Source organism: Pyrus communis, chromosome 6, assembly GCF_041283825.1.
Source record: "Pyrus communis isolate YQ-2024b chromosome 6, ASM4128382v1, whole genome shotgun sequence".
Taxonomy (NCBI): Eukaryota; Viridiplantae; Streptophyta; class Magnoliopsida; order Rosales; family Rosaceae; genus Pyrus; species Pyrus communis.
Genome location: NC_142570.1, coordinates 19,538,645 through 19,562,607, shown reverse-complemented (window position 1 = coordinate 19,562,607; position 23,963 = coordinate 19,538,645). Strand labels below are relative to the sequence as shown.

The 23,963-nt window shown below is 43.1% G+C and overlaps 3 protein-coding genes and 1 long non-coding RNA gene across 5 annotated transcripts; 2 read left to right on the top strand and 2 right to left on the bottom strand.

The window, feature by feature from the left end:
* The first annotated feature begins 589 nt into the window (after window positions 1-589).
* Window positions 590-7,389, top strand: LOC137710317 (E3 ubiquitin ligase PARAQUAT TOLERANCE 3). Of its 2 annotated transcripts, XM_068449252.2 has the most exons (15): window positions 590-1,593; window positions 2,063-2,159; window positions 2,402-2,480; window positions 2,586-2,752; window positions 2,843-2,916; window positions 3,034-3,105; window positions 3,208-3,364; window positions 3,459-3,607; window positions 3,814-3,981; window positions 4,064-4,363; window positions 4,548-4,589; window positions 4,717-4,963; window positions 5,212-5,364; window positions 5,475-5,553; window positions 6,370-7,389. In XM_068449252.2, exons 1-15 carry the CDS (start codon window positions 1,428-1,430, stop codon window positions 7,126-7,128), a joined length of 2,709 nt encoding a protein of 902 aa, XP_068305353.2. In that variant the 5' UTR covers window positions 590-1,427; the 3' UTR covers window positions 7,129-7,389. The 2 variants fall into 2 exon arrangements, with proteins under 2 accessions (XP_068305353.2, XP_088552011.1); XM_088695885.1 differs by lacking the exon at window positions 2,063-2,159 and having other exon boundaries at window positions 611-1,593.
* LOC148696404 (uncharacterized) lies at window positions 5,530-5,815 on the bottom strand. Its single transcript, XR_015963662.1, has 2 exons — window positions 5,672-5,815; window positions 5,530-5,579 (listed from the first exon to the last, which is right to left on the bottom strand). It is a non-coding gene; the product is annotated as an uncharacterized LOC148696404 (long non-coding RNA).
* A 1,557-nt stretch (window positions 7,390-8,946) lies between the features above and the next one.
* Window positions 8,947-11,169, top strand: LOC137710318 (Ribosomal protein L23/L15e family protein). The gene is made up of 4 exons (XM_068449253.2): window positions 8,947-9,083; window positions 9,611-9,777; window positions 10,395-10,592; window positions 10,709-11,169. The coding sequence occupies exons 1-4, from the start codon at window positions 9,080-9,082 to the stop codon at window positions 10,952-10,954; spliced, it is 615 nt and encodes a 204-aa protein (XP_068305354.1). The 5' UTR covers window positions 8,947-9,079; the 3' UTR covers window positions 10,955-11,169.
* Window positions 11,170-12,948: 1,779 nt separating this feature from the next.
* On the bottom strand, window positions 12,949-13,973 carry LOC137710956 (3-isopropylmalate dehydratase small subunit 1). Its single transcript, XM_068450128.2, has one exon. It carries the CDS (start codon window positions 13,847-13,849, stop codon window positions 13,091-13,093), a length of 759 nt encoding a protein of 252 aa, XP_068306229.2. The 5' UTR covers window positions 13,850-13,973; the 3' UTR covers window positions 12,949-13,090.
* Window positions 13,974-23,963: the final 9,990 nt, after the last annotated feature.

Sequence of the window (23,963 nt, the reverse complement as noted above, 5' to 3'; positions counted from 1 at the left end):
CCAAAGAAATCTGTGACAAAATTCAGAGCGTTTTCGCCTTTTCGAAGATGAAAAACGAGTTCGGCGTGAACCCAATTGAGAGAACTACTTACAATCTCTGTGAGACAAACCCCTCCTCGAATGTATGATCAGTGATGAGGGTTTTGATCTCTGAGAACAGAAGACATGAAAGTTGAGAGCTTTTGAGAAAACGAGAGAGGGGCAAGTTTCTAATTGTGGTATGAGCATTGCGAAATTAGGGTTCCAATTTAATTTATTGATTGATTGATTTCATTATTTCCTGATGGAATGAGGAAAGGCGGGAAGCATTCAATTGGTTTCGTGGAACGCAAGCAATCTTTAATCTCCCAGTTTCCCCATCCCCACTTCACTCCAATGACTACTCTCCTCACCGCAGTGGAAAAAGGAAATGGGCTTTTTCGTCAATTCACACAATCCGGTTTTACTTTGGGCACAAGGATTTTCCAACGGTCACGATTTTGTAAAACGCGTTTTTCACCTGGGCCAACAGCTGTCAACGGTCCGACGGGCCGTTGGGCCCACAAGGATTATCCGCAACGGAAAAGGAGAGAGAAGATAACAAAAACCCAACCCCCTTACAACTACAATTGCTCTCTTCTCTCTCTCTCTCGGTCTCTGTGGCGCTCTGAAGTTTCCCAGAAGCAAACCCTAGCAGTCCGGCGGTTCGTCATGATCATCAGCCTACAAAACTCGCTCTAGATCTTGTAGATCACTGCCACTTTCACAATTTCACGGGGATTCTCTCTGACGGATTCTGATTTTCTCGATTTCGGTGTGTCAGAAGCTTTCTTGGAGTTCGTGCAACCCAATCAATCGGCGATTTCGAAGCCACAATCCAATCAATCAATCGGCGAATCAAAACATCCGACTGAGTTTTCAACCAAGGTTTTCGGATTCTCTCAGACTCTTCCTGAAATTCGAACTATTTGCATTGATAAGCGCAGAGAGAGGGCTTTCTTTAATTTCACCGAGATCTGTGAAATTCGATTCTGATTGCGGCGGTTGGCGGAGGAGGATTGGGTCGGCGGCGGACGGATGGTGGAGGAACCTAATTTAATTCCGAGCATCGCATCTGTTCGACATCGGTTTCTGAAGGATTGGAAACGAAAGAGCTGAGATTGGTGCTGTGGTTGGCGGCGGCGAAAAAGCTTCGGAAAAGCTGTCAATCTGTCTCTCCATTTGCGGTGGTTTGATTGTTCGATCTCAGTAGAATAATCGAAGAAAAAAAAGAGCTTGCACTTTTTGTACTGTTTGATTTGATAGTAGTTTTTTCTTGGCCTTGAATATAAGGCCGTATAGTTTTATCGGCCTTTGAATATCGTTCTCTTCAGGGAGATTGTTGTTCTTGTTTGTGGTGTTATACATATTTCATATTTTGGAAGGAAAAGAAAAAAAAGATATTTACCATGGCGGTCTATTATAAATTTAAGAGTGCAAAAGATTATGATGCTATTCCTATGGACGGCCCGTTCATCGCAGTTGGTATTTTGAAAGAAAAAATATATGAATCCAAGCACTTAGGGCGGGGTACTGATTACGACCTCGTCGTCACCAATGCCCAGACCAATGAAGGTTGGTTCTGATTTAGTTATTACCTTCTGAACATGTTGAAATTAATCACGGATATGGGTACTAACATGTTGTATGAGAGTGTGTTTGTCTGATTGAGTGGCGAAATCGTTGGTCTATGGTTTTGGGGATTTGTAAAATTGTCTTTTGGGGTTTTTCTCGAATAATTAAGATTAGGGGTTGCCTTGAAATTCAAAATAGAGTGACTTTGTATGGTGGTTTACTTTTGTCATTGAATGAGAAAAATTCGACCACCACATTCTCTATGGTGAATTGAGTCAATCTGAGTGGGGACAGGTTGTGTTAGGTTGAAATCTGGGTTCTTTAGGAATGGTTAATCTGACTAGAAACTTCCTAGGAATTGTGGGTTGTGATGTCGGGATTCAAATTTTGGTAGCTTTTATCCTTGCTTTCATGGATTATATCATTACAATATTTTATAGTCTTTACGAGCTATGTTTTGTAATTTCAGAGTATCTTGATGAAGCGATGTTGATTCCAAAAAATACGTCAGTTTTAATTCGCCGTGTACCTGGAAGGCCTCCAATGCCTATTGTTACTGATTCAGAGTACTATCTCAGATCCTTTAACTTCTCGTCTTTAGTTATGTTGCAAAATCCATAATCAATTTAGAGTTGGCAATATTACTTTGTTCTTGTGTTTAATGAATCTGTGACATGGGTAGTCCCTGTTTTGCATCTTCGTTGGAGTTATGCCATGTGCTTGGATAGGGTGGTTGTGTTTCTTATGACCCCTAGGGCAGATTTCAAGGGTTGGTTAAGTTAGGCTATTTTTATTTCTTTTGTTGTAGGCGAAAGGTGGAAGATAAGGTGGACACTGAACCAGAAAGGACTAGCTTTCCGGCGGCTGAATCATCTGCCACGAAATATGTAAGTTTTAACAGCCGCTTGATCTTCTTTGGTTTTAACTGGTGTGTTTATGCTTTGCTTTGTGCCAGACGTTTTAGTGATCTTGTGTTTATTATGGCTTGGCAGCCTGGTGATCCAGATTGGGATGATTATGGGGATGATTTGTATGAAATTCCTGAAGTGATGACAGTGCAGACAAGTTATCAGGCTATGGATGCGCAGCCAACTGATAAAGCTGATGAAGATAGCAAGATTAAGGCTTTAATCGACACTCCAGCCTTGGAATGGCAACAGTAAGATGCTTTCAGTTTCATTAGTGTACTGTGATATGATAATGATAGGTTTCTCATCACTAATGTTGGATGATCTTTGTGTTTTTGCAGCCAAGGTCCTGATGGCTTTGGTCCTGGTAGAGGTTTTGGCAGGGGTGGAAGAATGATGAATGGACGTGGTATTGGTGAGTCTCTTTAGATTATATAATTTTTGTTTTTCGTAACATATCAGTGCTGATTGAATTTCTGCCTCTCTTTCAATTTTTCATAATGAAACTGATATCAATTTTTCTTTGATTGAGGTCGAGGAGTAGGGGGCTTCGAGAGGAAAACACCTCCACAGGGCTATATTTGTCACAGGTGTAAGGTGCCTGGTATGTTCAAGTTTCCTTCTCCTTTTAGAAGATAACAGATGCTTTGTGATAAGTGAATAGATGAGGAAAATTCTGATATTTGGCATTTGTATGTGTGTTCAGGGCATTATATTCAGCACTGCCCTACGAATGGTGATCCAAATTTTGACATAAAAAGAGTGAAGCCACCCACTGGAATTCCTAAGTCCATGCTGATGGCAAACCCGGATGGCTCATATAAGTTGCCAAGTGGTGATAAAGCTGTATTGAGGCCGAATGAGTAAGCTAATCTGGTGTTACAAATTTTATAGACGTATTTTCCATTTTTTTTTTGTTTCATAAAAAACTTACGATTATCTTTGATATGGAAATAGGGCTGCTTTTGAGAAAGAGATTGAAGGTTTACCATCTACGCGTTCTGTTGGTGATCTACCGCCCGAGCTACACTGCCCGTTGTGCAAAGAAGTGATGAAAGATGCTGTGCTAACGAGCAAGTGTTGCTTTAATAGCTTTTGTGATAAGTGTAAGTTATGATGTAAATTTAATTGTATAAATTTTGACTTCTAAGGGAAGAATTTCAACTTTGATCTCTTGTGATCTTTTTGGTTTACCCTCATCTGGGTAATTTGATGAGGCCTTTTGATATCTTATTGTGTATCCTGAATTGTCGTACCAGTATGATTTACCATATCAATTTTCTTTGTTTACAATGGCTCATATGTTAATCAGGTATCAGGAACTACATTATGTCCAAGTCAGTGTGTGTCTGTGGGGCTACAAATACACTGGCAGATGATCTACTGCCAAATAAGACACTGAGGGATACAATCAATCGCATCTTGGAGTCTGGTGGTAACAGTAGTGCTGACAATGCTGGGAGTACTTTCCAAGTTCAAGGTTTGTTTTTCAGTGACCTGCCTTCTATTTCTATTTAGACTAGAACATTTTTATAATTACACTCATGATTTGTAACATTCAGATATGGAGTCTGCTCGCTGTCCACAACCCAAGATTCCTTCCCCTACAGTATCTGCTGCATCAAAAGGAGATGAAAAGCAGTTACCTCAGAATGAAGAACCTCCAAAGTTTCCTGAATCTGAAAATGACGTAAAGCCTGTTCTTCCCCAGCAGCAGATTTTAGAGAGAGTGAGAACTACAAAAGTAGCTGATGCATCTGAAGCCACGCGTGAGTCAATGAGTGTGAAGGAACCAGCGTCACAAGGTAGTGTTCCACTGGTTGAGGAGGAAGTGCAGCAAAGGATGGCTTCTGGGGAGGCAGGTAATGTAGTGGTCTGGTTATTATTGTTCTCTGGTTCTATCCTTGTGCATAATCAAGTTCTGCGTTACCTTATTTTTTTGACATGCAGGTGGAGGATAGATGTGTTGAGTAAATTATTTTTTCTTGAAAAGAATCTGTAGTGATCTCTTATTTTTATTTATTTTTCATTGTATCTCTGTAACAGGAAAGAAAAGGAAAAAGAAGAAAATTCGTGTGCCTGTGAATGGTATGCCTTTTCTCTTATTTTGTTTTTGTAAACATAGAGGTTTCTATTCAAGTTATCTGCAGTAATTATAAATTTGAATTATATACATGATTTTATAGATTTTATAACACGATTACATTCAACGCAGACATGCAATGGAGAAACCCTCAAGATCTTGCAGCCGAAAACTATATGATGCCTATGGGCCCCGCTGCTTATAATCCATACTGGAATGGCATGCAACCTGGCATGGGCATGGAAGGATATATGACACCATATGGTGGTCCGATGCCGTATATGGGTTATGGTCCCATTGACATGCCATTTGGGGGTCTTGGTCCACAGGACCCATTTGGTGCTCAAGGTTATATGATGCCCATGGTTCCGCCTCAGAGGTATGCTCATGAATTTCATAGTGAACGGGTGTGATATGTTGGTGTGTTTGTGTTATGAATTTTTTTATTCAAATTGGATATGCAAGTTAATGTTTTTTCTTATGGAGCCTTTACGCAATCTTTTAGGTTTGTAGGTGGAACCATTGCCTTAAGTGTCATTTTATGGTTGCACGTTGCAATTCAATGTTTTTTTGCCTTCCTGTCGACCCTACAACCTTGTTTCGTATTGAATCTTCAACTTCATACAGGGATCTTGCGGACTTTGGTATGGGCATGAATGGCATGAATGGGATGAATGGGATGAATGGGATGAATGGACCCCCCATCATGAGCAAAGAAGAATTTGAGGCTCGGAAAGCTGATTTGAGAAGGAAGCGTGAAAATGAAAGACAGGGTCAAAGGTAAAGATTGAATTTCAAATTGAAATTGGTTGCGTTTCCGCCAAAGCTGCAAGTATCTATTTTAGCGTGGTTGAATAATTAATTGAGTTTCATCTTCTTTTTTTTATCAGCCGGGAGTTCTCCAAAGACAGGGAATACAGAAGGGAAGTTAGCAGCGGTGGCGATGGTCCTCCAATGAAATCCAAATCTGTACGTCTTTTATCGTGCCAATTTTCCTCTCTCGTTGTCATTTGTTGTGTGTTGCAGCAGCTGCTTATGGTTTTTATCAGCATTTTGGCAAGCAGACACCAAGTTGGCAATAGAAAACCTATTGTGGCTGCAGTTAAGATCAAAGAGTCTAGGATGTTTTATTAGCCCGGTTTTCGTTTTCCTATCATTTAATTATTTTTCTTTGGTTCTTAATTTTAAATTTTACGTCATTATATTATTTGTTTTCTTGGTAACGCATGCTCTATTTGGTCATGGGGAGATGAAATGGAGGGAATATACTCTAGTTTGGCCTTTGTCACGGTGACCGGGAAACGGTCAATTTGGAGTTCTGTTATGGTCTGGGTTACCCTACGGCCTTGTGAATGCCGTTACTTCCAAATTATTTTTCGCAGGATCATTGATTCGGGGGTACCAAAAACGTTTCTGGAAATTCTCTCACTTCCGACATTGTTGGTTGGAAACCCCTTCGTTGTCACTTTTTATTAAAATTTTGTAAAATCCGTAATGCTTCTCCTCCTCCCTAACCCCCAAAATGTACGATCCATTCTAGATTTGACCAATTGCCCATTTTACCACCTTTGCGTTCTTGACAGCCCATCTTTGTCTCTTAGTAGAGTGCCGTGTTTAACGAAAGTCAGATAAAATCCTCCAAATTTTAACCGGGAAATGCAATTTGATGGACCTGAAATAATTACCCCCCAAAAAAGAGACGTAAAATGGGAACGGCATGGTAAATTTTGTTGGAAATTACTACAATGGTCGACTTATTGGGTTCATTCTTATATGTTGGTGCAGAAGTCAATGGCCCGATCACCAAGCCCAGACTATCCTAATCAGCACCGTCGTCACCGACACGAGAGACAATCTCCAGAACGCAGGCCCTCACGTGACCCACGTGACCTGGAGCCACAGCCGCCTCCCCGTCCTCCAAAGAGAAAATCCGAGCAGCACCACCACGACAGGGAACGCGAGCGGGACCGAGATCGAGAACGCGAGAGGGAGCACGACCACCACGACCATGAGGAGGATCATCCCCGCCAGAAACGACACCGTTCTGAGTCGTCCGCGGCCAAACCTTCTGCCCAAACGACAGCATCGGCGAAACCTGCCTCCTCTGCAGCATCAGCTGCTGCTGCAGAAGCGGCGGCCGCGGCGGAGCGGAAGCACAAGGCAAGCGTGTTCTCTCGCATAAGTTTTCCCGAGGGAGAAGTGAGCAAGAAGCGGAAGGCCTCTTCATCCTCCACTGCTTCTCCGGCGGCGGAGGATACCAAACCGTCGGCGCATCAGCATCACAAGGAGTCGTCGTCGTCCTTGGCGAATGGGTTCTACGACGAGTACAAGTCGTCGTCGACGGCCAAGGCTGCGAGCAGCGGAACTGGAAGCAGAAAGACTATGATCAGTGCTGCTTCCATGGAGTACGAGTCGAGCGATGACGATCGGCACTTCAAGAGGAAGCCGTCGAGGTACGAGGCTTCGCCGCCGCAGGCCGCCGAGCAGGAAGAGCCCTCCAGGCACTCGAGAGGAGGCAGGGATCGGGATCGCAGGCAGAGATAGTGTTTTGGGTAACGCCGAAGTTGGCTTTCTCCGAGAACGACCTCGTTCGGCCCCACTCACTTAATGTATCGGTGTTGGGCCTTTTGAGGCGCTGGGTGTTGTACTGTATTTGTAAAGAAGCCCAATCGGGAGTTGTTTCGGGGGCCGAATGTATGTTTTCGTGTTTTTTGTTGATGCTTGATATTTCGTATCCGATGTTTTTTGCGTATCTTAAAAACCCAAAAATTACAAATATAAATAAAATTACTCAGTCTTGAAGTTCCTGATTGCCTCTTGGTTTTTTCTATTTTATTTTATGAATTATGTTTTAATTTCGCCAATTTTTCGATGTGATTTGCTTTACATGGAAATACAGAGAAACCTAATATATACTGATCACATATTTGTACTATTTCTGATAAGACTTACATGTGTTGATGAGCCTATCTCAATTAAAAATATGGTACAAATATATAATTAAGTGTAACTTTATAAAAAAAATAAAAATTTCAAAACACAAACAATGTTTTTTTACTTATTTTTCAAGATTTGGAAATGACGCTTTTCTCACTCCCGCAAACCAAATTTTCACCAATGGATATTCATGTCGTTGAATATCAGCAAATCAACCAAGCCGAGCTGTTATTTCAGTTAGCCTAAAGTGGTCGACTGATTCATTCTAGTTCTTGAATTTTTTTCAAATGTGAACCTTCAATCTCATTTGATTAAAACAACTAACACAATTTGAGGAGTCATTTCGGTGATAAAAGTAGTTTGTGCCAGTTAATACTTAAAATTTGGAGGTCAACAAAGATGAATATAGTCGGCCTTTGGTGGGCTTGGGATAAAGACTATATGAAATTGACAACAAAGTTTAAGTGCACCCTTAAAATTTGGGCTACGTCGGCTGTAGTGCTGTGTATATATTAGGTATAGGTTACAAGATGAGCTCGGTTATATCGTCCTCCTTTTGTCCTTTCGTGCCTCCCTTATATAGGCCTTCAATGGGTCCCAAAATCCCTAGGTTCTCCAATATTCCACCGCTCTGGCATAAAAAATCTTAACACTTAAACTTAACTCGTTGACGACTTCTCTTCATTTAGTCGACATAGAGAGATGGAGTGGCACTTTCTCAAAACTAGGCGCAAGGTTTTCTGGGCCAACATGTACGCTTCCCTCAGTCTTAAGTAGTTGAGGAACCGCCTACCCAAATGCTTGCTCTGACAACCTTTATGTCTCTTCATAGGCTTCTCTATCACTAATGGCCAAACACGTGACTTGGAGTTGACATTTGAATAAGTTTGACCATGGGGCTTCGTGTTACAAAGTTGTCAGTTTGCTAACTTACCTCAAGCGGTCGAAAACTACTATTTGAATAGGTGCTCGCCAACCTTGCGTTAGCAGTGCCTATAATATTATTGTTGTTAGAGAAATAAAAGTTGAAATGAGTACAACAAATGGCCAACTAGGAATATCAGACAACAAAACGTTTAGATAAAACATACACTTAAGGAAATGATTTTCACTCTCTTATCCCCTAATAGAAGAAGAAGAAGGAGAAGAAATGTCTTGTAGGAAGATTCAAACTAAATAAATTCAAAGAAGAAATATTTTTGGATTTCAAAAGCATTGTAATTGGATTGGTTTCGGAAATATGTTTTACCAAAAACATTTCTAAAAGCACTTTCAAAAGTCCAATAGAGGAAAGCCCTTGAGTTGCTGGGCCACATTAAAATAAAGAAAATCCGGTTAAAAACCGAGAAACATGATGTCGTTTAGCAAGCTACGACACATCGTATTTCTGAAGACATTCTAGGGTTTCAGAAAAACAATGGACGGCCCAGATTGGAAATCCCAATCCTTTCCAGCACTATAAAGTCGAGTTTTCACCGCAAAGCCTCACTCTGTGTTTGGAAAAACCCTAGCCCCGTCTGCCGAACCCTGCGCGTCGCAGCTCGTTTCTGATCCGACCATGGGTACTCCTCTCTCTCTCTCTCTCTCTCTCTCTCTCTCTCTCTCTCTAGGTTCATCTCCATTTTCGTATGCAGATTCATGCTTTTATATAGACATTGAAACTTCAGCTGAATCTGTTTTGCATGCGATTGTTTATGAAATACTCATTTTTGCCAATATATTAACGTTGTAATTTTCTGTAAATCTTTTTGGAGCATTGTGTTTAGGGTCTGTTTTGTTGTTTAATCTTAGTACGGGCTAATGAGCTTTATATGTTTAGTAATAATTTCACTTTTACTGATAGTTTTATAAGTGAACGGAAGCTTACTTTTGCAAATTTACAAGTTATTGTGAACTGGGTTTGGTTTTTGCTTGACGGTTAGCTGACAAGTTCGTCTGTCTCTTGTTCCCTACATTTTTCTAGGAAATGCACCACATTTCACGGTTTAAATGAAATCAGAACTTTGATTATTACATGATTAATGGTGGGTTTATTGATTTCTATCAAATTCAGTTGTATAACATGTTGTTTCGTTTTGGGGACATTTAGGAGCTTACAAGTACGTATCCGAGATATGGAGGAAGAAGCAGTCCGATGTGATGAGATTCCTCCAGAGGGTCCGCTGCTGGGAGTATCGCCAACATCCCTCGATTGTCCGAGTCACAAGACCCACACGCCCTGATAAGGCGCGTCGTTTAGGTTACAAGGCCAAGCAGGTAGTGATAATTTCATTAGCCATTGTCAAATTAAATTTTCTACGTCAATGTCTAAGTTTAATAGGCATTTATCTGATGCATAATGTATGTTGATATTTGACTCTATGAAATGATTATAATGGTTGTGTCTGGGAAGGTTACTGTTTTATCTGATGCATATTTAGTGGTCTTTCAGTTTCGGTTTACACCTTTGCTTAATGATTCATGTCATTGTTTTAGTGAGCATGCATGCCGTCTCTAGTACATTGCTTTGCCTTTGTTGTGCATCAGTTAATTTAACCCAGAGTATCCACTGGTTAAGTAGCATTCTGATGCCTAAGCATTTTGCCTATAAATGCTGTTTTTTCAATCATCGAATGCTTCCTGAGACTGGCTATACTAAACCAAATAATCAATCTTCAACCGAGCGAGTTCTATTTATGGTTCTTGCTTTTGCCTCGATTCGATATAGTGAACTATTGTAGTCGGTGTCCTGGATTTTGTTTTTGTTTGTTGTCTTTTAATTTATGAACATTAGTTTGTTATCTGTTTGAATGCACCTTTTGTTTGCTGGTCCCCAGCCATGTTTGAAGTAATCAAGTGATTTGGCTGATGGTTCTGGTTAAAATTTGTTTCAGGGTTATGTTGTTTACCGTGTCCGTGTGAGGCGTGGTGGCCGCAAGAGGCCTGTTTCCAAGGGTATTGTATATGGAAAGCCCACAAACCAGGGTGTGACACAGCTCAAGTTCCAGCGTAGCAAGAGGTCTGTTGCTGAGGAGCGTGCAGGGCGCAAGTTGGGAGGTCTCAGGGTTCTCAACTCATACTGGCTCAATGAGGTTATTGGTTCAGTTTCAACTTTTACTCATGTACTTGAGTGAGTTAGATTGGGGCTTGGTGTTAGTTTGATTTTGCAGAGTCTTGCTTACAATTTCTCTGCAATATTTGGATGCAGGACTCGACCTACAAGTACTTTGAAGTTATCTTGGTTGATGTTGCCCACAATGCCATCAGGAATGACCCAAGAATCAACTGGCTTTGCAACCCTGTTCATAAGCACAGAGAGCTTCGTGGTCTCACTTCTGCTGGAAAGAAATACAGGGGTCTTCGTGGAAAGGGACATCTGTACCACAAGAACCGACCTTCTCGCAGAGCAACCTGGAAGAGAAACACCACCCTTTCACTCCGTCGTTACCGTTGATTTCAGTCAGGTTACCTTATGTATGGTTGTTATCCGCGTACTTTCAGGAAGACAATATATGTTATGCGTTTGAAATTTTGGCAGTTGAAGACTTCAATCGTGTTTAATTTGAATGATTTACGGTCTTATTTGGAAGTCGTTTGGGACGGTATTTCCCTTATTTTACTGTGCCCGACTCTTTTGATGTGTTTAAGGTAGTTATTGTTTTGGTAATATTTTCATGTGTTGTGATATGAGCTAATATCACGGGTGGCCTTTTACTATAGTGATGGAAAGTTGTGTGCCTATGCATGATGACGTGGGATCAAATTCTGTTGGTGGTTAATATAACATCTAATTTGATAAAATCTATCGTTTGACAGAAAAAATGATATGAGCTAATATCAATCGACCCGGAGAAAATTTTGGTCGAATGAGTTTACGGTACGAGCTTGATTTCTATTATTTGGTTTTTGAACTCGAAAGGAGGAAAAGAAAGCGCATACATTGTTCGAATGTTAATTTATGTTTGATCTGGCATTAGACTGAAACTTTGATCAACAACGGGAGGAGGATTGTCTGTCCTCTTAATCTCTTCTCTTTCTTTTCCTCTTATTTAAACGGTTATGGTTAAGTTACGTCAACATTTTATATTGAAATTTTAATTACGTTAAACAGAAAAAAACTAAAATGTGAGAGGAAGGAAGTGAAGGAGATGAGAATAAGAGGTGAGAGAATCTTACTTGTTAGTAGTGATAGACTAATCAAAGTTATTCGCTGGTTAGTGTCAGAATCGTGTTTGTCAAAGTTATTCCAGATGTAGAAAGCAACTTGCGTGTAACTGGATCACTGTTATTATGGATTTCCGTTCAAATAAGGCAGTGATATATATCTGTCAACATGTCATAGTTTAGTGGATCAGGACCGTATGTGTTACGGAATCTGTTTCATATAAATCATTTTGATTAAGAGTTGTTGTGCCTTGTATTCTAGATTTATCAAACTTATCTAGCAGTTGGTGTTAGAATCTTGTATGTTTCACTGAAAAATCTTTTAAGTTTGATTCTCGCTAAAAACGAATTTGAATCACATTATTATTAGCTTATTGGTGAGGTTAAGCTCACTTCTTTCTTTAATGTAGATAATGTCGTTTGTTAGAAAAAAATAAAAGAAGCCAAATTCAGAGCACCCAGCTGCACTAGCTTCTGAGATTTACACAATCAAACACCCAAATCCAGACCAAAAGAAAAGAAACTAGGATCGTTGGTTTGTCTTGTTCGGATGGTTGCAGGATGATTGGAAGATAGTATGATTACAGGGAACCTTGACCTATGTGCATGTGGTAATTATGTCTGGTTATTTACTAGTTTTATTTTAGTATTAGAGTTACTATTTCCCAATCATTCTTTCATTAATTGTTACATTTAGAAAAAGAATGCTGTTTACATCTTCTTTTCTCTTTTAATACGGAGCAATGACAGTTTATTTCAAACTAATCTAAATTACAGGAAAGAGATTCAAATTTGAGTGTATAGAAAATGTACATCCACTCTAGGTCCCGTCCAGCCAATTTCGCTACAACAAGTTTGGAACACTTGAACCTAAGAACTTGAGATTAACAAACCATTGATACCACTTCGGAACATGTTTTGTGCAGTTAATTTGTCTGCGTACCGGAAAGAAAGGACCTGGCTTCGCTGCTCTCCCACTTCCCATACACTCTCATCCTTTCTTATTTGTGCGGTCATAGTTAAGCCACATCAATATTTTATATTACTATTATTTTTTTGTCAAAATCAATATAAAATGTTAACGTGGCTTAACCGTGACCGTCTAAATAGGAGGGGATGAGAGTGTATGAAAGTGGAAGGGCAGAGAAGCCAGGTCCGGAAAGAAATCAGTACCATCTGTGTACCAGTAAACTTGAGGAGCCTTGCTTGTTTAAGTCTGTTTGAAAACCATTTTCTTTTCGAAAAATCAAATAGTTATCAAACGGCCTAATTCTTAATGTCTGGTTTTGTGCTAACAAAACAAACTCCTTTTATTTCAAGATCATAAATTCATAATACACCACCATTAAGCTTAATCACCATACACAAAAAAACAAAACCCAAATTAATTAAAAACCCCAAATTATCAAAGTCAAACACACAAAACCTAAGAAGTCAAAGTAGGAATCATCCCAGCCTCCCTAGCGTAAGCAAAGATCCCACCAGCACTAATCACGGGGCCCGCGTCCCCGATCGGCTTCAACGTGTACTCCTTCCCCGTCGTGTGATTGATCAGACGGCTCTCGCTCAACTCAATGCTCACCACATCCCCCGTCTTGCACTCCTCGCAAACCTTACCCTCCGATTCCAGCGGGTAAACCTCCCCCGTCGCCACCGAGTTCCTGAAGAAGATCCGCGCGTACGACTCCGCCACCACCGCCGCTACTCCCGCCGCTCCCAGCGCCACCGGCGCGTGCTCCCGCGACGACCCACACCCAAAGTTGGCGCCCCCGATTATGATCGAGTACTTGGACTTTGTCTCTCCCGGATCCACGAAGCGCGTGGAGTAGGAGGCGGGGAGGCCGCAGAGCGCGTAAGACCCGAGCTTCTCGTACTCGGAGGGGTTGGAGGGGACCAGGGTTAGGTACTCAGCGGGGATGATCTGGTCGGTGTCGATGTTGTCGCCGACGACGTAGCAGAGGCCGTGGAATGTGGTAGATGGGGTTGTGGAGGCGGCTGCGCGCGTGGTGAAGGTGACACGTGAGATTGGGAGTTGGGATTGGGGAGCGTGGGTGAGGGGTTTGATGGGGGTGGGGGATAGGGTTGGGAATTTGAGAAAGTTGGGGGTAGAGAGAGAGGGTTTGTGGGAGGAGAAGGTGGTGAAGCTTGGGTTTGGAGAGAGAGACAGAGTGGTGGCGCCGGCCATTGTCGGGTTGGGGGTTTGCTCAAAAACAGATGAAGAAGACGAGGAAATGAAGTGCTTTTTAGTGTGTTTCAACTTTTAAGTAGTGAAGGGTGGCTGAACGATACTCAAGTTGTTGTCGTTCGGTGTGGGGAAGAGGCAAATTGGGAGTTGAATTGCTCACTCTTTTTTTTATCTTTCTTGGCATGTCTTGCTGGATTGAGTGTTTTTATTTATTTATTTAATTTATTTATTTATGAAATAATGCTAAAAAGATTAAATTTAGAGTAATTTTTTTTGAATATTTTGTGGAGTCTAAAATAATCCCAAATGTTCTAAAGACGACATATGAACTTTTATTCATGAAAAACAAGATTGCCCTCAATAAATGGGCAAGCTTCTTAGACACTTCCACGCTCAGCTCACACCCTTGGAGGCCTTAACACCTAAATACGATTGCCCACAACTCATCTGCCCTTGGTAAGGAATTAAATATAAGAATTAATTACCCAAATCCTATTTTTAATACATTCCTTATTAAAGATTAACTCTAATCAAGTAATCCTAAATTAAATCAATTAGGGATAATTACCCTATTATCTCAAAATATTATTTCTTATTAAATATCTTGGGAATATTTAGAGAATATATCTCCATTAAACACTATATGGCCGGCCTCTAGCCCTATAAATACCCCATATTCTACCAATTTTTCAGGGCTTTTGCAACCCTAAAAAAGTCCTAAACACTTTACTCTCTTAAAGAAACTAACTTAGGCATCGAAGATTAGTTGACCTAACCCCCCCAACCCCCCCAAAAAAAAAACTCGTGGGCACGTGAGGTTTAGGTCTCTAATCAAAGGTGTTGATTGTTTTGCAGTACATTTTCGTCAAGACTGAAGATGACGGAAATTTGCATCGACAAATTGGTGCTTTCATTAAGAGCTGATTCAAAACACTCGAAGAAGCCTCTCGCATTTGTTTCTTGAATTTTCTGTTATGTTGAATTTCTCACACGTCGTATCAATTAATTTTTCCTAGAAAAGTTTCTTGATCAATCGATGGAGAAAGGATACAATGGTAGGAAATTCAAAAACTATGACGAACAGAACCCCGTACGTTCAAGGATTTGGACTAGAAAGTGGAGACGAGGACATAGCCCCACGTCGGAGGTCCTCAAGGCTTAATGAGATGGTACGAGGAACCCTACCGCCGCAAAGCCGCACCATTACCACCATTACCGTGACCTACTAGGCCACGACACCACCTACACCCTTGTAGTGCTGCACCCTACCAAACCCTAGGCGGGAGACCCAGGTCCACTTCCAAGCCCATGGGTAGGAGGCCTAAAACTTAGCAGCTACCACATCAAGCCCTGGACAGGAAGCCCAGCCCACTGCAGTAGTAGGTCTTGTTCCACGGCAGGCCCAAACCCGAGCCCAGAATGTGGTAGCTGCTGCCAGCCAGGCAGCTCAACGAGCCCAGGCCATGATGTGGCAGCCCAACAACCAAGAGGGCTTATGGCCATGCAGGCCAAAGGCGAGCAGGCGCCGGTCTAACGAGCCCCGCGACCCGCTCCGACGACCCAGCCCGTGGCCTAATCCATTTTGAGGCCACCTCCAGCGATCCAAATTCCTACCACAGGTCCCACAATCAATTTTGAGGCCACCTCTGTAAGAATGCCCGCTTTGGGCTCAAGCTTTGTATCTGCAATCCACTATACTTCCACCACACTTGGAGACACCCATTTTCCATGCTTTTCCAATCCAAACGGCAAGCGTCACCTGCCCCAGCAGGTCGCCAATTGGACGAACGTGCTCGTGTAGCAAACTACCTTGGTGAACCAACTCCTCGAGTGCATCGAGATGCAGTGCGCCCCAGATGAAGTGTTCCAAAGTAGGATAAGGGCGGAAGAACTTGACTCATTCCAGCGGCGTCCTCGCAAAGAGCCGTTCAGCCAACCACGAATCGTGCGTTTGGGTAGTGTGCACTCTTGTTTGGGCCTTAGGGGAAACGTCTTATCTTGCCTAAATGCACAGATAAACGTTCATTCTTGACTTGGCTCACGAGTCAGTGTGTATTCGAGGTTAGGTCCACACTCCAACGAGCACTCAAGACATTCCAAGCAAAGCGTCCACACGAAACTAGGCCCACAAGGAGATCCTCCTGCGAGGCAATGGAGTAGGCAGCCGCATGACGCCCAGAGGAGAGCACGAGAACAGTCCAGCTCGAGTTCCACTGGCAGCCCTCATTAAGCGCGACGGTGAGTAGCATATCATGAACCACGTGCATTACAACTGTAACCTAGACGAGCAAGACATGGTGAAGAGCAATGTGGATCAGCATATCAACACCGGGGGTACTGGAGGCTCTACTGCTACACCAGGTGCAAATCTAGGAGGAAGTACAAAGACTCGTAGTAGAGCATCTGCGTGGATTCCAGCGCATTGACACTACCGATGATGCCCTTCGTAGAGATGTGGCCAATTTGAGCAGGTCACCCTTTACAAACGAGATCGAGAGCAGGTCACACTTTACAGATGAGATTAAGCAGTCGGAGCCACCGCGGAAGTTCAGCCCGCCGCATTTCACCTTATTCAAGAGAGATGAAGGTCTGAATAGGCATTTGATGCACTACCGAAGTGCCATGATACTCTACGCCAACAATGACGCTCACATCTGCAAGATCTTTGCCATGATGCTCCAAGGCGAGCAATAAGATTGGTTCCATACCTTGCCGCCACGCTTAATCCGAAACTTCAGCGAATTTTCCTTGGTTGTCACTAAGGAATATTTGTCCTATCGCTCGATCAAAAAGAAGTCTGACCACCTCTTTAACATAAGGACCCGGAGGAGTCATTCCACACTTACGTCAAAAGATTCAAGGAGGAGAAAGAAAAGATTGTCGGATGCGATGACAGCATCTCATGTTCAGCTTTCTGAAAGGGGCTTCCAGCACATCACCCACTTTTCGGAGAGTTGATTATGGGCAAGAACATGTCCCTGGCAAACTCTTATGCTTTGGCAGAAAAGCACTCCCTCTGGGATAAGGAAAAACACTCCCAGAAGCCACTTGAGCAACTGTGCAAAGATGCGGAACCGACTCAGAAGAAGGTGAGCGATAAACTGCTCAACAACAAAAGCAAGCCAGGACACAAATGCAGGGACCAGTCCCCAACAAAAGGAGGCACAACGCCCAAGATGCACACCAAGTTCTCAGTCCAAATCAGCCAAATCCTTCGCGACCTCAAAGACAAGCCATAGTTTAAGCCGCCGTCACCTTTAAGGGGAGACATCTTCAAGATGAACCAGACCAAATACTGCGTATTCCACAGAGGTCCTGGGCACACAACCAATGATTGCACCACATGGAAAAGGTACCTTGAGCAGCTCGTGAAGGACGGCAAGTGTGACCAGTTTGCCGACAAATTAGTTGCTCGACCAAGGCGAGAAACAGATGCCGATGCCGAACCCCCAACCAAGACAATCTAAATCGACATAATCTTTGCTGAATCCGAGCATTTGGGGGCCACCAATAACTCCAAGAAGAGGAAGATCCAACAGGTGAGATCGGTTAATCAGGTTTAAGCTGTAGATATTGTACCTGGACTAATTGTTGGCTTCACCGAGCAGCATACTAAAGGAGTAAACTTTCCTTACGACGACGCCCTGGTGATTTCTATACAATTGGCCCACGCCATCGTTGACAGAGTCATGATGGACAATGATAGCTCAGTCAACCTCTTACAATTTCAGTCATCCAAAAGATGGGCTTGGAAAACATAATCAAACTCAAAATAGAGGTCTTGACCGAATTCAACGGACTCACCTCAACTACCATTGGCACCATCAAACTCGACGTAACCAGCCTACCGATTATCTCATCGCAGACCTGCATGATCGTCAGTAATTTATCTTCTCACAACGGGATATTAGGTCGTCCCTTACTAGTGAAGATTGGAGCTGTGACATCGATTGAGTATTAGAAAATTTGATTCTGCATCCCAGGAGGAGCAGTCGGAAAAATCAAAGGTGACTAGGCCATGTCCAAGCGATGCACTATACAAGTTCTCAAGGAGTCGAAGAAGAAATCTTTTGCCCGAGCAGTAGCAGCTGAAGCGCAGAAAGACGACTTTACCTCCGCCAAATATCAATTACAGCAGACAAGTCAAGAAGATGGCGTCAAGGTCGACAATGCCCTGGAAGATGAATTAGGATGGAAACCCAAAAAGGACGCTGAAAACATCATTCTTGACCCTTACTAGTTGGAAAAGACAACTAGAATCGGCTCACTTCTGAGCTTAGCAGAAAAGGAAGAGGTTACGGTTTTCCTTAGGGAAAATTGTGACGTTTTCACATGGTCACCCTTTGACATGCCCGTCATTGATCCAACAATAGCTTGTCATAAGCTGCACATCGATCCCGCTGCCAAACCTGTGATCCAGAAAAGGTGACATTTCGCACCCGAGTGAGTAGCGATCATTGAGGCGGAAATCAGCAAGTTACTAGAGGCTGGATTCATTGAGGAAGTGGCACACTCAGCGTGGCTGGCCAACGTTATGCTAGTTATGAAAAAAGAGAAGGGCAAATGCAGAGTATGCATGGATTACACCGATCTCAACAAGGCATGCCTATCATGGATTACACCGATCTCAACAAGGCATGCCCTAAAGATAACTACTTGGTTCCCCGAATTGACTTACTCGTTGATTCAACATCTGGGAACCAGCTGCTCAGCTTATTGGACGCGTACTCAGGCTATAATCAGATTGCCATGCACAAGTCTAACAAAGAAAAGCCCACATTCGTGATCGAGTGAGGCACATATTGCTACAAGGTCATGCTCCTTGGCCTCAAAAACGCAGAAGCAACCTACCAACGACTTGTAAACACGATGTTTAAGAAGCAGATTAGGGTCATAATGGAAGTCTACGTCAACGACATTATGGTGAAAGGCAAGCAGCGGTCAGACCACACTCGTAACTTGGTAGAAATTGTTGCATTATCCGAGAATACAACATGAAGCTCAACCCAGCCAAGTGCACATTTGGCATCTTCTCAGGCTAATTCTTAGGGTACCCTTTAACCCAACAAGGAATCGAGGCTTATCCAAGGTAGATCAAAGCGATCCTGGACATGAAATCACCCACAACTCTGAAAAAGATCCAAAGTCTGACAGACGAGCAGCTGCACTCAATTGTTTCCTTTTGTGATCCACCGACTGATGCAAACCTTTTTTCAAGGCAATAAAAAAAACGCAGAAGGACAAGTGAGACGATGAATGCGAGAAAGAATTTCAAGACCTAAAGCAGTACTTGACATCACCTCCACTACTATCCAAACCAGAAGTAGTGGAAAACCTATACATCTATCTGGCGGTATCAGAAGTAGCAGTAAGCTCTAGCCTCATACGAGAAGAGTTGGGGGCTCAACTGCTTATATTCTACATATCCAAAGCTCTCATCGATGCGAAAGCCAGATATTTGAAGATTGAAAAACTAATTTTGGCACTAGTTGTTGTAGCTTAGAAGCTCAGACCTTACTTTCAAGGGCATCCGGTCATCGTCATGACCCAGTACTTGCTGCGATCAATTTTGCACAGTCTAGACGCTTCTCAACGAGTAATGAAGTGGGCATTGGAAGTTGGTTAATAAGGCTTAGCATACTAACCCCGCACGGCAATAAAAGCCTAGGAATTGGCGGACTTCATAGCAGAATTCATCCCAAGCCTAAAGGATGTAGCAACACAGCTAAAGCACCATGGAGGCAGCCAAACAAGCCATAGCCGTACCTGCCCCACCTGATGGAGAGTTTTGGCGTTTGCAAGTCGATGGATCATCCAACCATTAAGGATTGGAAGCAGGCTTGGTTCTCACTACCCCAAATGGGTCGATGCTCGAGCAGGCGATCAGTCTGAGCTTCAAAGCATCAAATAATGAAGCGGCGTATGAAGCCCTACTAATAGGTCTTCAATTGGCAAAAGACCTAGCAGTGAAGAAGCTCGCGATTTATTCTGATTCCTAGCTGATCACCAACTAAACCTCAAGGGAGTATGCAGTAAAGCATCCAAATATGGCCCGATACCTCAGAAGGTACGAGAGTAGCTAGTGACATTCCAAGTGTACACACTCACTTAGGTTCCACGAGTAGAAAATGCTCACGCAGACACACTTGCAAGCATAGGCTCTACATTAGACCATTAGCTCAGGCGCTCCATCCCAGTTGAGTACTTGGAAAAACCAAGCATAGATGAGGAACCAGCAGTCGAGGTGGCGCAGATCAGCACAAGCCCGAGTTGGCAAGATATTATCATCGACTACATAGTCAATGGAACACTCTCTGCAGATTGACTGAAGTCTAGAAAGCTCCAAATGAAGGCAGCACGTTACTACATGTGGAATGGCATGCTCGTTCAAAGATCTTTTTTAGGACTACATCTTTGCTGCCTATCGCCTCCTAACGACCTGAAGATTCTTAGCTCAATTCACGAAAGCGTCTATGAAAACCATTATGGAGGTCGTTCCTTGTTGCAAAAAGCTCTCAACGCTGACTATTATTGGCCGACCATGCATCAAGATGCTAAGGAGTATGTACAAAGGTGCGATAGCTGCCAGCGCTTCAAGTCCGTGCCCGCACTACCTGTAATGAAATCCACCCACAGACGAGCCTATGGCCATTTATGTAATGGACGATTGACCTGGTAGGACCAATGCTGCTTACTACTGAGGGCAGATGCATAATGATCGTGGCGACCGACTACTTCACAAAATAGGTCGATGCCGAACCCATGACCACAACTATCTAGACGGATATAAAGTGCTTCATATAAAAGAACATCATTTGCCACTTCGGCATCCCACACTCAATCATCATCAACAATGGTCCACAGTTTGTCGGCAAAGACTTGGCGAAGTTCTTCGAAAAATATGGCATCAAGCAGCACATGTCTACGCCCTGATATCCACAGGGGCAACGGGCAGGCCAAGGCGTCCAACAAAACATTTTTGACTGCCTTAAGAAGATCCTCTTAGACAAGAAAGGTAAGTGGTCGGACGAGCTCCCCGGTGTTTTATGGGCATATCGCACCACCAAAAGACGAGCAATTGGTGGAACTCTATTCTCCCTGGTATACGGTTCTAAGGTGATCATTCCTCCCAACATCGTAGTGCCAAGCATCAGCATTGTACTACTGAACCTCGAGCAGAACAAAAAGAAGATGGCCACCAATTTAGATTTGGCAAAGGAATAGCGCGAGAAGGTTATTACTCGCATTGCGGCCTCTCAGCATCATCTTTTGCTCCAACTATAATAAAAGGGCAAAAATTCATCAGTTTCAACCATGAGACTTAGTCATCAGAAAAGCCTTCATTGCCGCTCGACAGGAAGGCTCCAAAAAGATGGCTCTCATCTGGGAAGGTCTGTACAAAATCAGCTGAGTAGGAGGAAGGGGCAGCTACACCCTCACCACTATGAGCGACAAAGAAATCGACAAGCTGTGGAATGCTTACAACCTGAGAAAGTACTACGTGTGACCTCCTACTGCTCCTTGAACCCTGATTAAGGCGAAAAAGTTTGAAGACTTAAGCAGCTTGACGCACAAGACCTCGTATGCAGAGAATTATTAGTTGTTATGACATTACTGCCTACGAGCAAAGATAATAAAAGCCTCTATTCTCAATGAAGATTGAAGGAATTATTCACAAGCCTAGGCTAAATGCATAAACAAATTGACCAACTCCTGCGATAAGTAGAAGACACCCACTGCCCGACAGACATAGTGCAAGACATTCGCTTCCCTGCAGACATGGTGCAAGACACTCGCTGCTTAACGAACATGTGTAAGATACCTGTTGCCCGGCAGATATGGTGTAAGACACCCGCTGCTTGGCAGACATGGTGTGAGATGCCAGCTGCCCTGTAGATATGGTGTAAGTTGCCCACTGCCCTGCAGACATGGCATAACCACCTTGTGACAAACAGAAGACGCCATCTGCACGTTTAGACATGGCGTATCCGGAATATCCAGATGTGGATGGGTGGTACGACTGCTCAGTTTCCCCTAATGTCAGCGACTACCTGAGTTGGACAACTCCCATAATTGGCCAAAATAGTCATTCTACTGGAATAGACTTAGCCAACTGAAGGATTCAATTCCGCAGGATCCCCGGTCTCTAACCAGAATAGATGCTAACTGCAGGACCCCTGCCCATAAAAGAGTTCGCATGACAAGATGGTTTGTCCTCGATGCGCAAAGCTTCATGAAGTGGCTTGATTTTAAAGTGTTGCAATACTAATTAAGCGACCTGCGGGATCAAAGCTGCGACTTTGAAGGATATGGCCTCTGAGCAATAACTTCACCTACACTCAGCTAAAAAGCACATTCGAGAGCCAGGGATGACACCTGAAGTGGTTAAGCGGGTTATTTGCTTTTGTAAGTAAGACACCTGGCCGACAACCTGACGACTAAAGGCCCAAGGCAGCCCATAAGCTGAAACTTACACCTGCTATGACTACGGGAACTCGCATGCTTATTTACAAGCAGCATTTCTGGTTGACGGTCTATAGTTTAAGTTTTGTAAGGACAAAGTCGAGTGTCACGACTATAACAGCTACGCGGACCTTCTCTACTTCTTATGAGAAGCACGAGTCAGGTCGATGGCTCTATAAGTCAAAAATCTTGTGACATGCCTTGGGAAGGCCAAAGCTCAAAAAGCCACTAAAGTTGAGTGTCACAACTATAGCAGCAGCGTTGACCTCCTCCGTTTCCTACGAGAATAACAAGTCCGGTCGGTAGCTCTATAAGTCAAAAATCTCGTAACACACCCCGGGAGGGTCGAAGCTCAAGAAGCCACTAAAGTCGAGTGTCATGACTATAGTAGCTATGCAGACCTCCTCTGCTTCCTACGAGAGGCACGAGTCTGGCCGACGACTTTATAGACTCGTGCCGACGGCTCTATAAGTCAAAAATCTTGCAACACTTCTTGGCAGGGTCGAAGCTTAAGAAGCCACTAAAGTCGAGTGTCACGACTATAGCAGCTATACTCACCTCCTCTACTTCCTATGAGAAGTACTAGTCCGGCTGATGGCTCTATAAGTCAAATATCTCGCAACATACCCCGGGAAGGCTAAAGCTTACGAAGCTACCTAAAGCCGAGATTCACAGCTATAGTAGCTATGTGAACTTGCCTGCCTCCTATGAAGACAACGAGTTCGGCTGCCGACTCTATAAGTTGGAAATCTCGCATTTTTTCCTTTTACAGATAAAGCTCTAGAAGCCTTAAAGACAAAATTGAAGCCTAAAATTATCGCGTGAGTCAACTGCTCCATCGAAGTAGCCAACTCAATTGCACGTCCTACGATAAAGTTTTGCAAGATGCCTCAAGCAAGCAAGGCTCCCGAAGCCCCGAAGCCAAAACTAAAACCTAAGTGACGACGTGAGACCAATTGCTTCATTGAAGTAGCTCACCCAGCTGCCCGTCCTACGGTAAACGTTCACAAATGACATGGCAAAATAGACGGATGAAGCAAAGACAAGGAAAGTTGTTTATTAAATTTCTAGCAAATTGATAAACCGGATCGAAGGCCAACAAAGTTCAAGCAAAGAAGAACAAAAAAGAAAAAGAAAAAAACTCCTAAAGTCTAAGCAAAAAGACTACTCCTTAGCAGCTTACGCAACCATTGGTTCCTCGACTGCCGCGCCTTCAATAGCTTTGCCATTCCCAGCAGTTAAAGCTTCTATTAGCTCATCCTCAGCTGCCCCTACCTAGACTGCCTGACCTTCAGCTGCTCCACCAAAGGCAACCTCAAACAAGAAATCAAGCAGATTAACTGCAGCTTCCAACATTGCTTGAGTCGCACTAAACCTAACATTCAAATGGGTGACCTCTTGATGAGCGATCTCCATCTGCAAAGAAGTAAGGCCAGAGACATCAGACCCCTTTAAAATGGCAAGTTTAGATTCGACATTCTCAATCTTTTCAACAACCAAGCGAAGCTGAGCCATCAACGCCATTTCGGCCTCCTTAGCACACTTGACAACATCCTGATCAACGAACATAGACTCAACTACCAGGATCAAAGTCTTATGCATTGTAGTAATCATGGAGAACTTCCTCGAGTAGGCAGGACGTTTCGAAAAA

What these genes read in the sequence shown, in the direction of transcription:
- LOC137710317 (XM_068449252.2), top strand. Translation starts at nt 1,428, where the DNA reads ATGGCGGTCTATTATAAATTTAAGAGTGCAAAAGATTATGATGCTATT. An exon ending in CCTATTGTTACTGATTCAGA is followed by an intron (nt 2,160 to 2,401) that starts GTACTATCTCAG and finishes CTTTTGTTGTAG; the next exon opens with GCGAAAGGTGGAAGATAAGG. An exon ending in GATGAATGGACGTGGTATTG is followed by an intron (nt 2,917 to 3,033) that starts GTGAGTCTCTTT and finishes TCTTTGATTGAG; the next exon opens with GTCGAGGAGTAGGGGGCTTC.
- LOC137710318 (XM_068449253.2), top strand. An exon ending in TAGGTTACAAGGCCAAGCAG is followed by an intron (nt 9,778 to 10,394) that starts GTAGTGATAATT and finishes AATTTGTTTCAG; the next exon opens with GGTTATGTTGTTTACCGTGT. An exon ending in ACTCATACTGGCTCAATGAG is followed by an intron (nt 10,593 to 10,708) that starts GTTATTGGTTCA and finishes ATTTGGATGCAG; the next exon opens with GACTCGACCTACAAGTACTT.
- LOC137710956 (XM_068450128.2), bottom strand. Translation starts at nt 13,849, where the DNA reads ATGGCCGGCGCCACCACTCTGTCTCTCTCTCCAAACCCAAGCTTCACC.